This window comes from Ctenopharyngodon idella, chromosome 18 (assembly GCF_019924925.1).
Source record: "Ctenopharyngodon idella isolate HZGC_01 chromosome 18, HZGC01, whole genome shotgun sequence".
In the NCBI taxonomy this organism is placed as follows: domain Eukaryota; kingdom Metazoa; phylum Chordata; class Actinopteri; order Cypriniformes; family Xenocyprididae; genus Ctenopharyngodon; species Ctenopharyngodon idella.
The window spans coordinates 13,912,684-13,931,308 of NC_067237.1; the positions used below are offsets into that span (position 1 = coordinate 13,912,684).

An 18,625-nucleotide genomic window follows, 5' to 3' on the forward strand; every position below is an offset into this window, starting at 1 on the left:
TGGACTCGGCAAGGTTTCAGGAGTCTAAGCACGTGACTCCCGTGAAAATAAGTCGACCACACCCAAAGTTATACACATTTTCATCCAAAACCATTAAAAACATATGTTTTTTAAAGGTTTTTAACAGTTATACCGCCACTTATGGTCCGATTTACATAAAAATTGGCGTGCTTCTTTAGACTCATATGCTGCATGTGCTCACCTATTTTCGTGAAGTTCTGAGTTTTCATTTAGGCTTTATAGGCTTTTAGGTATATTTGGCCAGGCCCATTTTCTAAATAACCCAGTTATAGTGACCCAAAGGGTAAAGTTCAACTTTTTTTAGATAATTATTGATCTAGAGAGTCCAGAGAATTGTCCTGCACTGGTTTCGTTCCAATCAGGCGAAAAACCTAGGACTAGTTCGCAAAAGTAGGTTTTTCACATATTTCACAAATGATATGCATATTGTGTGGATCTGTGAAACACCACGTGATTACTGAGGCGTAAAACTCATTAGCACCAACTTGTGGCCGATTTCTTTCAAAATTCTTACAGACCTCTAGGGCCATGAGTCGAACATGACCACCAAGTTTAGTCTAATAGGTGCTCAAAATTCATTGGATGATTGCGGCCGATCAACTTGAATTTCAAGTCGATCGGACTAACGGGTGCATAGTTACAGCTGTTTTCTTGAAGTTATAGCGCCACCTAGTGTCCAATCGACAGGATTTTTTTTTATCGTGACCAAAGATTGAGCCCCTACACATGTGTATCGAGTTTGGTGCAAATATCTCATTTCGTTCTCGAGTTACAGCCATTTTAGTAAAAGTGGCTCCACCCACACCGTACATTTTGGTGCCCCTTAGCGACCGTGAATCAAAATTTTAACTTTTTTTTTATGATTATTGATAATCAGACTCCAGAGAATCTTTCTGCACTGGTTTGGTTCTGATCGGGCAAAAAACCTAGTTTTGGACAAAAAAATAAAAAATTTCCAGGCAGAAATGAAATCAGAGATACAGGTTTTGTTCGACTTGAGCCAAGGATTACAATGATATAAAACACTTTGTCTACGACAAACTTGAAAACAGCTGTAACCGTTAGTGTGATTGACTTGGAAATTCGCATGCAGTGTCTTGATCCAAGGAGCCATGATAGTCTATGAGGACACTGGCGTATCTCAAAAAACATGGCCGCCATCGGCTAATGAATTTGAGCACCTATTAAACAAGGTTTACGGAGACCGATTGGAATGAAACTCGGTGGGCATGTTCGACTCGAAAAACTAACAAGTTTTACGGCTCTGTAATCACATGGTGTTTCACAGACCCACACAATATTCATATCATTTATTAGATCTCCTCATTCTGAACAACTTTGTCAATCAAATCGTTCATTAAATATTCACAATTCTGTAAAAAAAAAACTACTTTTGCAAACTAGTCCTAAGTTTTTCACCCGATCGGAACCAAGCCAATGCAGGACAATTCTCTGGTCTCTCTAGATCAATAATTATCAAAAAAAAGTTGAACTTTACCCGCTATAACAGGGTCATTTAGAAAAGGGGTGTGGCAAAAATATACTCAAAATTCATCAAAGAATTCTAAAAAATCATGGTTTCCACAAAAATATCATTTTCAACATTGATAATAATCATAAATGTTTCTTGAGCAGCAAATCATCATATTAGAATGATTTCTGAAGGATCATGTGACACTGAAGACTGGAGTAATGATGCTGAAAATTCAGCTTTGATCACAGAAATAAATTATATTTTACTATAAATTCACATAGAAAACAGCTATTTTACATTGTAAAAATATATCACAATTTTTTACTGTATTTTTGATCAAATAAACACAGCCTTGTTGAGCAGAAGAGACTTCATTTGAATGGTAGTGTAGATTTTTCCAATAACAAATACTGTCATCAGAAGAGGAAGACTGTAAATGTGTATCTGTTTATTTTGTCATGTTTTAGAATCACACTGAGCGATGTAGATACGATCTGAAAGCATTATGAGACTTTAAGACACAGAAGTGTAGTTGGAGCTGTAATGTCCGTCCATTCACTCGTCTCCTCTTGTTTTCAGCTGTTCTCCACTGAGAGAGAGAGAGAGCGTGACAGATACAAGCTGATTTATGACGAATGGTGCTGTCTGACAGCTCGACTCTCTCTCTCCGTGTGTTTAAAGGGCCGCTGTCTTATCTCGTCTGTGTCTGACAAAAGCAGGGTCTGTCCGCGCAAATTCAATCGGAGCCGCAGCATGTCGATGAAATCGGCCGGCAGGTGGAAATTTGTGCCGTCAGTCGGTCAGCGATGTGAGGTGTGATAAGAAGAGGATTTAAACTCTTCAGCCGTGTACACTAGTGCTCTTAGACACACAGAGATCGTCACCTGACTCAGTAGGTTTGTTGTAATTAGAGATGTTTGATAAGTCAAGCATCTCTATGGCTGTCGCTCACACTGTGGCGAGTGGAGCCACTCAGTGATTTAAACAAGCCTCTAAGTATTAAACTTCTGTAACTCATCAAACGGGACTGACTTTGGCACATAATAAAAGATGCTCATAGGAACTGCAGTGTAGATGCATGGTTTAAATCGCAGTGTAAGAATATTAATCTCGCCAACGTCAGTGATGTGAGTGAGTGAGGATGATCCTCAAACTCAAAGCTGAGTGAGTTTTTCCAGAACATTTTCTTTTTCCAGGAAAAAACTTACAGAACAGACCGACAGTGCAGAATTTTATTTTATTTTACTTTATTTTATTTTATTTTATTTTGTTTTATTTTATTTTATTTTATTTTATTTTATTATTTTTTCATTATTTTATTTTGTTTTTCATTATTTTATTTTTTCATTATATTATTTTTATTTATTTATTTTTTTTAGTATTGGATTCATAATCAAAAGTGTTGAGGAAGAATATGATTTTTTGCAGCGCTAAAGTCTCTGTGTGATAAATGGAGCCAAATTACCCCCTTATTTTATTTTATTTTATTTTATAATTTCTTTTTATTAATTTCTTTTATTTTTTCATTATTTTTTTCATTACTTTTTTATTTTTCATTATTTTTTATTTTATTTTTCAGTATTTAATTTTTTCATTATTTTGTTTTTCATTATATTATTTTATTTTTACTTTATTTTATAATCTCTTTTTATTATTTTATTTTTAAATTATTTTTATTTTTTATTATTTTATTTCATTAATTTCTTTTATTTTTTCATTATTTTTTTATTTTGTTTTTCAATATTTAATTTTTTCATTATATTATTTTTTCCCATTAATTTCTTTTATTTTTTCATTATTTTATTTGATTTATTTTGTAATTATTTGTAATTAAATCATAAACATGTAAGATAAATAATTTTAAAATACAAGCAAATCAAAACTTTTTTTGTTTACCTGCATGTCATGTGACCATTAACTCACATCAGAGAACTGTGAGAATGTGAATGTGTTGTTAAATTATTGAAATATTAACTTAAAATGTTAAATATTTTAGCTCCAAAGAGTTCAGCTGATAAAAAAAAAAAAAAAAAAAATTAATATTCATAATTCTTAAGACCTAACAAAATAGCACAAGTCAAACACTGCATCACAACTAGACAGATCTTGTGAGAAGATGCTGCAGGAGATTAACACAAATATAGATCAGCTAAAGTATTACAGAAAACACAGTACAATATATAAATATGGAAGACAATTTATAATACAATCCACTCACTTATGCACAATAGCTCTAATACAAAGAGTAAGTTATATTTTATTCAAAAGAGATTAGTCAGGATTAAAAGAAGTTGAGGAATAATTCATGGCATTGTTCTTCATTATTCTTCTCAGATTCCTCAAGCGGACAGGTTTGCACAGACAAACACCACACACATTTTCACTTGTTGATTGTGTGTTTGTCTCTCAGGTTTCGTCAGCTTTGATAACCCGTCCAGCGCTCAGGCGGCCATTCAGGCCATGAACGGTTTTCAGATCGGCATGAAGAGGCTCAAAGTTCAGCTGAAGCGGCCGAAGGACGCCAACCGCCCGTATTGACCCTCACCTGACCGCTGCGACGATCATCACAGGTCAGAGAGAGTTCCTCCACAGGCTTCCTTCTGTCACACATTGATCACGTGCTCCGTTCAGACTCCGTTCTGTATTTCTGCTCCTATATATGAAGTGCTGCGCAAACCTTCAGGCAGAATCCCTGCAAAATGGCTTTCTGTCAGGAGTCGACAGGCCTCAGAGTTAATTGTGTTTTAAAAAGCTATTAAAAGTGATCATTTTCATGAATTTATGATTACTGAAAGGTGTGTTAAAGTACAGTAAGTAAAAAGTAGCTGAGACCTGAGAAACTAAACATAAATTTAGCAGAAGAGAGTTCAACTAAAAATCCATCATGTCGTCACAGACCCGTATGATTTGAGCAATATTCACGCTGATCTTTTGTGCACAATGACGGTTTATTAAATAAGCATCATAAAAGAAGTTCATATGCTATATTCAAAGTCTTCTCACTGCTAAAAATGATACTCTTCCTCAGTGTTTCTGTCTTGTTTTCCAGCACAAATATCTAAACATTCTTAAATCAAGATGCATTTACTGGAGAAGCAAAATGACTTATTTAATGCTTAAAACAAGAACAAATATCCCCCAGTGAGGTCAGAAAAATTGCTTTTTGTTTGAAATGTTTATTTTTCTGGTTCAATATGCAGGTACTTTTCCTCATTTTAATATTAAACTCACTTAATTTTGATCAATTTCCCAGAAAACAAAACTTCCTTTGATATTGCAACTCTAGTAAATGTATCTTGATTTGTTTTTAATTTTGAAATTTTTACTAGAAAATAATCAAAAATGTCGAAGAACATAATTTTTTGCAGCGCTAAAGTCTCTGTGTGACAAATGGAGCCAAATTTTCCCCTCATTTTATTTTATTTTATTTTATTTTATCCAGTCTTTGTCGTGTACGGAGCCCCGCACATGACATGCAAGAAAAAAAATTTAATCGTGCGCACGATTTACTAATTCGTTCCCTCGATTTACTAAATCATGTGCATGTTTTATAAATCGAGGGAACGAAATAGTAAATCGTGTGCACGTTTTAGTAAATTGAGGGAATGAAATATAAATCGTGTGCACGATTTAGCCTACTATTTTTTCCTGCATGTCATGTCCGGGGCTCTGTAGTCATGCAATAATATCAAGTTTCCCCAAAAAGGACCCAAATTTTCCCCTCCATTCTGTTATTTTATTTTATTTTATTTTATTCTTCCATTATTTTATTTTATTTTATTTTATTTATCCAATATTTTATTTTTCCAATATTTAATTTTCCAATATTTTATTTTATATTTTATTTTTTTATAATGTCTAGTCTTTGTCATGTTATAAAATCAGGTTTTCCCTCCATTTTATTTTAATTTATTTATTTACCTATTTATTTTTTATTTTTTATTTATTTTATTTTTTTATCATGCCATTATATCAGGTTTTCCCAAATGCATCCAAATTTCCCCCTTCATTGCATCTCATTTGTGTGTGTTCTTACTCAAACTCAAAATGTCTCTTTTTGTGTTCCATTGAAGAGATAAAGTCTTACGGGTTTGGAACGACATGAGGGTGAATGTGACCGATAAATAACGTACAAGAACTCGTTCACCGCAGGCTGTTCATCTGTTCCCGTTGTGTGTTTGTCTTACAGTACTGACATGTTTTGTCTTGTAAATATCTGTCATGATTTATCCGCTAAATATGAATTCCTAAAGCCATCCTAATATGAAGCTGACGAGACGAATGCCATGGATTCTTGTGTTTTTGTTCTCTCATTGCACGAACCCCGGCAGGGCTCAGGTAGCTCAGGACGGGCCGCTCTCTTATGTAGCCACATGTCTTCCATCAGAGGACGCGTGTCCAGCGCTGTAAGTTCCTCCCAGTGATGTCACGTTGGTGTGGGTGACGTCATGTGACCGGCTGTGACAGTGGCATGACGTGGCATTAACTCTGTATCTCTCTCTATACTTCTGCTGTTTCCAGTGGTGGAGTGTAACTGGTCTCTTCTGATAGCTGGAGCCGCTCGTCGTAACTCAAGTGCTGATTGGTTGATTTTGATGGGTTGTGAACTTTGCTCCTTTATTGCTGTTGTACCGTGAGTTGTTGTGCTCTTCCTCGTTGAATGTGGTGGATATTTTGCTCTCTGTGGTTTATATTTCTCTCTCTTTCTTTCCTTATTCAAGCTGTGTTTGTTCTGGTGTGTATTTTGTGTTTTGGAGATTTCAAAGGCTTTGCTTTGTGTACGTAAACACATTTCTTTTCATTTAATTGCCATCTCTAATGTAATGGTGAAGATTCTTTCAGTGTTTATGAATCGAGACCTTTCACTTTTGCTACATGTTGTTTTCATTAGGAGATCTGAAATAGTTTCGCTTGTAGATTCAACCCTGATTATTAGTGATGTTTACTGAGTCAACATTTTTTAATAAGGTGCATTATATTTCTGTGATAATGCATGTATATACATTATCTTTAGGTGTTATTGCTGCTGGTTTGGACTGTATATTTCAGTGTTTGTTGTGGATGATTTAATATCTGTGAGCTTTTAGTTAGAGGTGCTTTAATCAGATCCTGATACACACTGTCCTTTACATCTAGTATAGCAGTTTATAAAACACATGACACAAGAGTTTATTTTTCTCTGCTGAAAATTTGAACTAGGATTTTATCATGTTTGTTGGCAACAGTGCCAGTGCTAACAGATTGAGCACATAATAAACACTTTATATTAAACATCAGATATGTTTGAATTGGCTGCGGTTGTGTTTTTGCTCTCAGTGTGGACAGAAAAAATGACCCGTCGATGGAAGCTTTTCCTCAATGGAAACTCAGAAACTGTCATGCCGTTGCTTCTATTGCTTCTGTCTTGTAGCTGCTGGTTACTTTTTGCATATTTCCATATTTCCATTGTGTAAGTTTTGATGTTCAAATCAAACCGTTTGTTAGTAAACAGTAAGTACAGTATTCCAGTGGTTGTTCATGGTCTTGTTTGTTCACACAGGAGGGTCACAGTATTTTAAATGAGATTCTGTCCTAGAAAACCCATTTACAAGAACATACCAGCCGGTTCACTTTCATATAGACCTTGTACCTGTATAAACATGAAAATATAAGATTATTTTTCTTATGAAACCTGTCAAGAACATGGTTAAGATATATCTCACCCCAAAATCAAAATATATATATATATATATATATATCAATAGATAAATATAGAGAGCCCTATCACCTTCGAGTGTAAAATAAACAAGCCAATGCACATTGTCGTGCAAGATTTGCATCTCGTGCTCCGCCCCACAGCGCGGGTATAAAGGCGGAAGTGGCTGCAACGCACAGACACGCAGTTTTCGCTAAAGAGCCGGCAGTGGTACAGCAATTGTGGTGACGGGATGTAACGTCTCTGTTATTTCCTTCAGGGAAAGAGGGTTACATACGTAACTGAGATGTTGCCTTTCAGTCAGTCAAGTTTGATGTTATGTCAGAACTGAACTGAGGAATTGGGATCCCAACCAAAGCATCACTATTGCTGCCCATTCCAGCGCCCCTTGTAAGCCACCTGATCCCCCCGCACCTGTTGGGGTGGAAGATAGGACAGGGCCTATTCCACTTGACCCATTCAGTAACATTATTGGATGACACTGCCCTTTCAAGCAGAAAGGAACGCTGTGAAATCCACATCCTGCCCGCAGGGAGGTATCGTGGAGATCACACATATGGACTGGACATTTAGGGCAGTGCAACATATGGAATGTCTCTGAGGTAGCTCCGACCTAGTTAGGAGGGAGTCAACACCGGTAGGGATGGCAGAGCGGACTCTGCCAAAGGGAAAGACACGGGCTCACTGACAGGGAAGCCATACCATGGAAGAATACACATATGGGATCACCGTGGGGATCACAATATATGGGCACCTAGCCTAGCACAGGGGTCAACCAATAAGTGTTAGGCCTGGCGTCGGACGCACTGCTATGTCTGACTGCCGAGGGTGATGGAGGAACTCAACAGGGTTCACCGTCTGGGGAGCTCAACTGAGGAGCAGAAATAAGTGCATGTATCCGGTCCGTAGAGGGGAATGGCGCAGCAAGCGAGACACCAAGCGGGTTCCCAGTGTTCACTGGCCACTCGGGGTGAGCACACGGGAGCACACTGGCTCTACATGAAGGCTATAAAAACATGTTGGGTGTTGCCCAGCCCACAAATCTACATATATCTGTCGGCGAGGCGCGTGCACCAGAGCCCAGGGGGAGGCAACACTCCTGGTAGAGTGAGCTCTCAACCCGAGAGGGGAAGGGCACGGGACAGAGCAAAGCAAGGGCTGGGTCTGCCTCCTCCAGGGGCAGCACTTGCAGGTTCACCACCTGGTCCTTGAAAGGAGTGGTGGGAACCTTGGGCACATATCCGGGCCAGGATCTCAAGACAAAGTGAGGGTTGGCCGGCCTGAATTCTAAGCACAATTCATTGACCGAAAATGCTTGCAGGTCCCCTACCCTCTTGATGGAAGCCAGTGCAGTCAGGAGCACTGTCACCTAGGACCTCCACGTCCCATCTAGAGACAATCTCTGCTTGCAGACAGCCTTTCCCTTCTGCTGGCCTCCATTATACACAAAGAGCTGCTCTAAAATCCTGAAGCTCTGCGCTCAGTCCACTTACAGGCGCAAAGCGCCGACGGGAGAGAGCAAAGCGAGGGCTGGGTCTGCCTCCTCCAGGGGCAGCGCCTGCAGGTTCACCACCTGGTCCCTGAAAGGAGTGGTGGGAACCTTGGGCACATATTCAGGCAATTCCAGGCATGCTTCATTGACCAAAAATGCTTGCAGGTCCCCTACCCTCTTGATGGAAGCCAGTGCAGTCAGGAGTACTATCTTCATTGACAGGATTTTTAACTTCACTGACTGCAGAGGTTCAAAGGGTGGTCTCTGAAGTGCCGTGAGCACCAGAGACAAGTCCCAAGAGGGTATTGAGGTAGGACGAGGAGGATTCAACCTTCTTGCACCTCTGAGTGAACCTGATAATCAGGTTGTGCTTTCCTATAGACTCACCTTAAACTGCATCGTGATGTGCGGCTATTGAGGCAACATATACTTTTAGGGTGGAGGGAGACAGCCTTTGCTCCAACCCCTCTTGCGGGAAGGAAAGCATGACTCTGATGGGACATCTTTGGGGGTCTTCCTGGTGGGAAGAGCAAAGAATAGGTTCCATTTCAACGCATAGAGGCGCCTCATAGAGGGGGTTCTAGTGAAAGTGATGGTGTCTACCACCGCTTGGAGTAGGTCACATAGAACCTCCGCGTCCCGTCCAGGGACCAGACATGGAGTTTCCAGAGGTCTGAACGCGGGTGTCATAGGGAGCCCCGTCTCTGAGAAAGCAGGTCCTTCCTCAGAGGAATGCGCCAAGGAGGGGCTGTCGCAAGGAGCATCAGTTCTGGGAACCAGGTCCGGTTGTCCCAGTAAGGCGCAACTAGCAAGACCTTCTCCTCGTCCTCCCTGAATTTGCACAGTGACCGTGCAAGTAGGCTCACTGGAGGAAACACATATTTGCGTAGGCCCCGGGGCCAGCTGCGTGACAGTGCATCCATGCCGAGGGTCCCCCCGGTCAGGGAGTAAAACAACTGGCATTGGGACGTGTCTGGAGAGACAAACAGGTCTACCTGTTCGGCTCCAAAGTGTCCAAATCAGCTGGACCGCCTGGGTATGGAGTCTCCACTCTCTAGCTGCGTTACTGCGGCTGCGGATGCCATGTGCACCAAGAGCTTCTGAAATAGTTTCAGTGGGGCTGTTGTCCTGCACTTGAATTAATTCAAGCAGTTCAGCACTGAGCTAACACGTTCCTCTGTGAGGCGTGCTGTTAGGTTGACTGAGTCCAACTCCCCCTGCACGGGGGAGAGTTTACTCTTTTCCCAGTTGACCCGAAGCCCCAGCCCCAAGTGTCTGAGCACCAGGTCCCTGTGTTCACACAACTGCTCTTGCGACTGAGCCAGAATGACCAGTCGTCGAGGTAATTGAGAATGCGAATGCTGTGTTCTCTCATGGGAACAAGGGTAGCCTCTGCGACCTTCATGAAGACACGAGGCGACAGGGACAGCCCGAAAGGGAGGACTTTGTACTGGTATGCCCGTCCCTCGAACGCAGCAAAGCACATGAATGGTATCTGTCGGGGGAGAATCGAGACAAGAAAGTACACATCCTTCAGGTCGATCTTTGTGAAGGGCTTTATACTATATACTCTCTGCATTATTCTTTATTATTTTCATGACAATTAAGAACATATCCATCTAAATTTTCATTATTACTGTGATGCAAAACAAAAAGGTAAAATATTTAAAAATTGTATGGTATTTATGAAAATGTGTAAAGTTTTTATACATGGTAGTATTGTACTGCTTGTATGCTGATTTTCTTGAATGAAATATTTATAGAAATGCATTAAAAATACACAGAATTACAAGCAAGCTCAAAAGTAAAACATCTGTATAATATGATTATTATGATGATGATGATAATGAAAGTTTATGGGAGAAATGTTTAATTGTCATGAAAAATGAAAATAATTTCACATGATGCAAAAAATCTGAATGATCATAAATTAAGCTTAATTTTCTACATGCGTTATATAATTTATTGATTTTGGGGTGGAATATGAGTTGCATTCATGAGATTGAGTTGGCAAGGTTTTCTAAGGACAGTATCTACACACGTCTGTTGTGTAAATGATGAAGGGAAGGATTCAGGATCTTCAGTAGTTTGTCTGTGTTTAGAGCTGCTAGAACCGTCTTCAATTCACCGTCTGCTTCTTTTCTTCTCTCTCTCTTTCTCTCTCTCAGGATGAAGGACTACAACACCTTATTTCCACAAGTCAAAAGACTTTTGCTCTGCTACATATCACAGGAGGCGAGCGGTCCCTGGATTTTGTGGGAAAATCACTGAGAGCTGGAAAAACTGGAACACAAAGGATTTTTTCTGCCAACTTTGTTCTTTTTTTCCGTCTTTTTTTGCTTCAGCATTTGCAGGATGCTTTTTTGCATTTTGCAAAGACCAACTTTTTTGCTGCTGTCTTTTTTTTTTTTAGACAAGATTGAGAAAAAAAAAACCTTTATGAACACGTTATGCTCAAAGCATGCATAAACAAACGGATATATACAAATGCACACACAAATGCACATCTGCTGAGATGTTCGGAAATATTCTCGCCTTTACATGCACACATGCAGATATACAAAACTATTTTGAAATCCTCATGTAAATGTATTGATCTCTCTACACACACACACACACACACACACACCAGCCTGCTGCCATTTTGGTTTTCGTGCCTACACTGGTTTCGCGTGATCTGCGCTCTGGAAGAGAATCCAGGAATATCTACATGCGTCATTCCTTAGAAAATAGGGACCAAAGGACTACACGCTTTTTAAAAGTATATAAATATATAAATATATATATTTAAAAATCACAAAAACTCTTACCTTGTAGCTGCGAGTATAATGATTACTAATGTTAAAAGTAGAAGAAAGTAAATCTGTAGGTCTGTAAAAACACAAGGAGAAAAAGACGGTCATGTGACTCCGGTTTGCTCTGGTAGCTGTTTCTTGCACCAAGACGTAGATTAGAAAAGTAGAATATAGGAGTAGATTTGCTCATTTTTCATGTTTTCTATTTATTTTTATTAGAGAAGATAATACTTGAACTTGTAAAGAAGGGAAGGAAAATGTACAAACGAAAACAAAAGAGGTGAAGCGTCTCTTTCCTCGCCCGCTGGATAATATCGTTCATCATGTTGTGCTCTTTCTCCATTCCGCCATTTGGAAGAAGACGAACGGCCGGAACGGACGAGGAAATGTGTCGTAGTCTGTCTGACAGGGTCCAGGATCCCAGAAGCCTTTGTGTTTAAGCGACAATCCACAGTCAGATGATCGGACGTGACGCGTGTTTTCCTTTCCATGCTTTTTGTACTCTGATAGAAAGACAGATTCAGATGCTTGGACTTTAATGACACTAAACGGAGGAAGACGAGGAGGGTCGATAGCTACTGAAACTGCCAAATGAACCGAAGCTACGCGAAAGGAAACGGTGACATTTTTGATACCCCTTCACTTAATGAGATGTTTATTGGTCTGTTGAAGCCATTGCCTGTCTCAAACTTCTCAAAGCACTAAACGCACATGATCTCACTGCACATCGATCATCATTAGCAGTTAAAGATGTTCATCTGTGCTGTAATCCAGTGTAAATGCCTCCGTGAGCTCTCTGACCTACCTTCATTTCATCAGTGATTCATCTGAATTGATCATATCATTCACATTCTGCAAAAAAACGATGTTCTTGCTTAGTACAAATATCTAAACATGCTTAATTTAAGATATATTTAATTGAGAAGCAAAATGACTGAAAATATTAAGTCTTGTTTACTGAATGTTTATGCTTAAAGTGCCCTTATTATGCTTTTTCGAATACCCCCTTTGATGTAGTGTGTAATAGAGCTGTTTGTGAATGTAAAAGGTTTGCAAACAGGGCCTAAAATTAACCAAATGCAAGTATATGATACGGTGTCAATCGCCAGTTGGCCGGTAACATTTTTATGAATTCTAACAATGCAGTGTTGTGAGAACATGAACGTGAACAACGCTCGGGACATTGATGGGCCAGCACTGCATTTAAATATTCAAGCGCAAGAAGACGCGAAAGGGAACTCAGTTCGTTACTCGTGAATGTTTTGAGTGTGCACACATCTGAAGCACGCACGAATACTAAATTGAGCTCTCTTTCTCATCTTCTTGCGCTTGAACGGACAAATTCACACAAAAATTATGTCCAAAACATGCTTGTCTTGGTGAGAATCCTAGCAAACATAGTCATTATGTTTTAAGTGAATCTAAACAGTTGAGAAAGAAAACGCATGTGTATCAGTATATTGGATCAGTGCATTCGCTCTTAAAGTGACAGCAGCCTAATATTCCTGCTGTTGTCTGTTTTTAATGTTAATCAACATTAAAAACACATTTAATAACTTTAATATGGTTTCATTTATGTTTAATTTATACATTGAAGACTATGCAGTGTTATTTTACATTTGATTACTTGATAAAATTTCTGTACTTGAAAATTGTGTCTAAAATTTTGATATCATAACTGCCTGTTTTTGCAAAAACATGGCCGGTAAAAAAATTTTATGGTCAGTAAATTTTCTTCAATTAAATTTTTTAAAATAAATTCTTGGCAAGTGTAGCAAAAAGTTAGTTTTAGGTCCTGTTTGCAAAGTTTCAAAGATCAAAGTGCACAACAAATAAAGTTATTGTCCCCTAAAAGAAAGAAGTGATTCTGAACTCTCGAGTCGTCAGTAATTCCAACATTTGTAACAATGTAACACATTTGCATAATTCCCGCCTGTGGTCTTCATTGGCTGCCGGTGAACAGTGTTTACTTAGCCCCGCCCTCAATCACTGTAGTTGTATCTGAGACTGGAAGAGTTTGGTTCGTGTTGTTCATGTCGAGAAGACGCTGTTTTCTGCTGACAAAGCAAATCCACTTTGATGAGATTGATTCGGTAAAACCGACGCCATCGTTACTGTTCGTATCACTGTGAATCAAGAGCTGAGATTCAGATATGATAATGAGCGTTTGCTTTCTGACCAATCACAGCAGGGCCATCTGACCAATCAGAGAACTGTTTTTTAGACTCTTTGAAATGAGTTGATGCAGCAGTGGATATTATGAGAAAATTAAAGTGTTTTTTGACCTTGGATGAATGTGAACCTGTTGTAGGAGACTCGAAAACAAAATTAGGTACCTTTAAAATAGCATAATAGGGGCACTTTAGCATAATAAAAAATTGAGTGAGGTCAGAAAAATAATCTTGTTTTCCCTTTGAAATAAGTGTGATGTTTTTGTGCAGTTTGCATTTAGCCGCTGATGATCAGGCCTTAAAAACAACAGTTATTCACCTCAAGATTTGGCCACCAGAGATTCATTGGCATCTTTGTTCCTCTTCCGTGTGTAGATATTAAGAAATTAACATTATCCTCATTCTTCCATCTCAAAGTTAACATTTCTCAATGGGCAGGTCTTTATCTAGTCATCGACTGCGTACGACTAAGATTGAGGAGAGAAATCTGGGTGTCAATGACCAAACCTGACCTCTTAACCTTCATGCCAGCATATGAGACGTTGCTTTTATCCTTTAAAAAAGACGCTCCCTCCAGGATCCCAAAGGACCAAAACCATGCAATTTTGCCATGCTGCCTGCCCTTGAACGGTGATATTAGTCTTGCTGTGAACGATGTACAGATATTGATGAGGTAACGGCCTGCCCATGTGTGCGTCATCATGAAACTGAAAACGTTCTTGTGAAAATAGCTTTGGTCTCCCTAGAATAATTGTGTTGCATTATTCATGATTCCGATTGTTTTTTGTCTCACCGATCTTTGTAGCCAGTATAGTTTTATTCACTCCATCCTGTGCTGATAAAGCCACTTGCTGGAAAACATTTCTTAATCATAACAATTTGCACTAGTTATAGTTAAAAACCTGCCAATGTGTTTCATGCGAGGGAGTGTCCGCATTATCATTTTGTATGAATATATACGCCACAAATTCCCATCCCAGATACTTGTTCTGGATTTATCATGACCTTCATGAAACTGAAGCGAAAGCTTTAGATTAGTTTGTAAGAGGTTTAAGAAGTGCCAAATGAAATTTCACAAATGTTCATTTCACTTTTGCATCCACAATGCAAAAAAAAAAAATAAATTCTTCTTCAGTATTTGTGTCTTGTTTTCCAGTGCAAGTATCTAAATATTCTTAAATCAAGATACATTTACCAGAGAAGCAAAATGACTGAAGATTAAGTCTTGTTTTCTGAAAAATGATAAAAAATTAAGTGAGTTTTTAAAGAGCCCCGCACATGACATGCATGAAGAAATATGTATATTGTGGCCACGGATGAACAAATCATTCCTACGACTTACTAATATGTCAGCACGTTTACTAATTCGCTCCCTCGTTTTACTAAATTTTGCGCAAGATATAATAATTCGTTCCCTTGTTTTACTAAATCATGCGCACGATATAATAATTTGTTTCCTCGTTTTACAAAATTTTGGCAGCAATATAATTTATTTCCTCGTTTTACTAAATTGTTCACACAATAAAATTTATTCCATCGTTTTGCTAAATTTTGTGCACAATATAAGAATTCTTTCCCTCATTTTACTAAATCGTACACGTTATTCGTTCCCACGTTTTACTTAATTTTGGCAATGATTTAATAATTTGTTTCCTCATTTTACTACATTTTGGCAATGATTTAATAATTTGTTCCCTCGTTTTACTAAATTTTGCACACAATATTAAAATTAGTTTCCTCGTTTTACTACATTTTGGCAACGATTTAATAATTTGTTCCCTTGTTTTACTAAATTTTGCACACGTTATAATAATTCATTCCCTTGTTTTATTAAATATTGCGCACAATGTAATAATTTGTTCCCTCGTTTTACTAAATTTTGGCAACAATATAATTCATTCCCTCCTTTTACTAAATCGTGCGCAGATATAATAATTTGATCCCTTGTTTTAGTTAAATCAAAAGAAGGGAACGAATTAGTACAACGTGGCCACAATTTACTAAATCGAGGGAATGAATTATTAATTTGTGGTCACGATATATATATTTGAGCTCCATATGTTTTTGCTTAAAACGAGAAAATGTGTGTCAGTGTGGTCAGAAAAATAATCTTGTTTTCCCTTTGAATTAAAGTTATTTTTCTGACTGGATTAGCAGATATTTGTTCTTGTTTTAAGCAGAAACTTAATATCTTCGGTCATTTTGCTTCTCCAGTAAATGTATCTTGATTTAAGAATGTTTAGATATTTGTACTGGAAAACAAAAAATACAGAGTAAGAATACAGTAAATGCACCATTTTTATTTTGATAAAACACCTACTTGTGTTCAATGACCCTGTGATCAGCAAAGCACAGATTATTCTCAAGCACTGAAATAGTTTGCTAAAGCACAGTATTTTGCAGATTTGCAGTACATATCATCCATTGTACGGTCTAGTTTCACACTGCTCATGTCTCCTAGAATAAGGATGCTGTTTTAGTGGGGTTTGGTCTGTAAGAAACGAGGCCAGAACCTTTGTCAGGCGTCCAGGTTAAAGTGCCATATATCTGTAGAGCAGAAGAACATGCTATATTTATCAGTGTTAAATCAAGTGTCGTCTTCACACACTGTTCCTCTTGTTTCAGTTCACTGAGGAGTTTCAGTTAGAGAACGCTGCCAATCCATTGAGTTCAATGGAAGGTGAAGGGTTTGTGAAAGTGCTCTAGTGAGTGAACGCCCTCAGAATCAGGAGGATTTCTTTTCTCTGTCTCAGTGCCAACGCAGTTAAAAGTGAAGAACACCAAATCTATGAGGTCCACTTCATCTGTATCGAGTGTGTGTGTGTAGCCTTTGTTCAATCGTATTTCTGTCATGTGCACGCCTGATCTGTGCATTTGCTCCGATGCTCCGGCGTTCGTTAAGAGGCCGTTCGGGGTTCGTTAAGGGGCTGCGGGAGTGCAGATCGCTCCGGAGCAAAGAGCCCATTTCCAGCGGATGCCCGCAGGGCTCGACCGTCCCCGAAAATAGCTGATTGTCAAGAGAAGGAAGTCAAATGTAATTGACTAAAAGTCAAGAAATAATTAAAGGAACCTTTTTAGACGGGGAAAAATTAATGCTCCTCATTTAATAGTTTTACATTTGTTTTGTTTTTTTGTGAAAGGAGCGAGATTTGCTTCACATCAAGCAGAAACGAGATTTTAGAGAGCGTTGGAAATACATGCAGACGCAAAACCTGAAAGGCCACAGATCTTTATAAACTCTCAGGGCATCAGTCTCGATGATGTCATGGTTTGTGGATCCTCTTGGGCACCTGACATGTCGTCCAACGCAACTATGAAACCGCAGCAAAGATGCACTCACCGTCATTCTATCATCATGCAACGCTTAATGCATCAGAGAGCCTGTTTTGAAGCAGCCAGTCACAGAAAATGTGCAATCATGTCTGATAACAGCGCTACGATTCAAAGCAAAGCAAAAAAGGCAATTGTTTTTATTCTGTCATGTTTTGAACTCAAGATAGCTAGCAAACACTAGAGACTTTGCTCCTTTAGCTTAGCTTCGTCCAGCGTGTTGTTAATATAATCTGAATAGATCGTAGCACAGGGTGGGGGGCGGGGTTATGGTGAAGGGGCGGGGCTGTTTGATTGGGGTAGGGTTATGGTGAAGGGGTGGAGTTGGGTTATGGTAAAGGGGTGGGGCTGTTTTATTGGGGCGGGGTTATGGTGAAGGGGTGGGGCTGTTTGATTAGGGCGGGTCTTTGGGGCGGGGCATTGAGGCTTAGGTAACTTTTGACTTTGCTCCCTGGTCATTTTGACTAATTTTCTCTATTTATTCCAGGTTCAGTACTGAGCGAATCTAGACGAGTTAGTTTTTAAGCTTTTCTACCCTTCCAGGAGTTACGTTGGCGTTTACATGAGCATATTCAGAGATTATGGATGTGCGAATGAATAGCAGCCCTGTAGCAGCGAGTTTTGTCCACTAGGAGTTCAAGTGTGCAGGGAACGAGCTGTTAGTGTTTCGATACAGTGGCTCATGTCTGTCATATTGCACCGCAAAATAATCTGAAATAACTAAAAATTATTTTCATTATTTTCATTATTCATTCATTATTTTCATAACAGTTAAATACATTTCTTTCCCAAAATCTCATAACTGCAATGCAAAAAATTAGATTCTCATACCATGATGTGAAAACTATGGAAGCTTTTTTCCGCTATGGAGAAAAAAAAAAAAAAAAGGTAATTGCGACTTTTTATCTCACAATTCTGACTTTTTTTTCTCAGAATTGCAAGTCAGAATTGTGTGATAAACTCGCAGTTGTGTGTTTTAATGTCCAATTGTGTGGGGAAAAAGACGTTTTTTTTCTCAGAATTGCGAGTTTATGTCTCACATTTGACTTTATAATATGCAATTGTGAGTTTATATTTTGCACTTCTGAAAAAAAAGTTAGAATTGTAAGATATAAACTCGCAATTGCAAGAAAAAAAAGCAGAATTGTCAGATATAAAGTCAGAATTGTGTGATAAAAACAAAACAATTGCGAGAAAAAAGTCAGAATTGCAACTTTATATCTCGCAATTATGACTTTATAACACGCAATTGCGAGTTTAAATCTCGCAATTCTGATAAAAAAAGATCAATTGTGAGATAAAAAGTTGCAATTACCTTTTTTTATTTATTTTTTTTTATTTAGTGGCGGAAACGAGCTTCCATAGGAAACAGTCATTATATGTTATTTAAATTAAGTATTTTACGCCTTATTGAAATGTATATGATTTTGGACTTAATACCTCACATTTCCTTTTTGATTTTGTATCATTATTTTGTACTCGATTACCATAAACTATTATTTATCATTCAAAACATGTTCATTTTTTTATTTTTGGATAAAATTATTTGTGTGCTGCCTTTCATTTTTGCTGATATAATTTTAAAAAATTGTATTACATTACTACTAGAACAAGGGGAAATAAAGACAATTAATAATTAATATATTT

General features: G+C 38.3%; 1 protein-coding gene across 9 annotated transcripts in view; it reads left to right on the forward strand.

The window, feature by feature from the left end:
• LOC127500066 (CUGBP Elav-like family member 4) overlaps nucleotides 1-17,232 on the forward strand; it is a 121,476-nt gene extending 104,244 nt beyond the window's left edge. For 8 of the 9 annotated variants that reach the window (XM_051870947.1, XM_051870950.1, XM_051870948.1 and 5 more), the window contains 2 exons: nucleotides 3,906-4,065; nucleotides 10,851-17,232. In XM_051870947.1, the coding sequence (XP_051726907.1) occupies nucleotides 3,906-4,033 (128 nt within the window). In that variant the 3' untranslated portion in view covers nucleotides 4,034-4,065; nucleotides 10,851-17,232. Of the gene's footprint in view, nucleotides 1-3,905; nucleotides 4,066-5,826; nucleotides 5,902-10,850 lie in introns of all 9 variants that reach the window. The other variant, XR_007926247.1, reaches the window with a different exon arrangement.
• The last annotated feature ends 1,393 nt before the right edge of the window (nucleotides 17,233-18,625 follow it).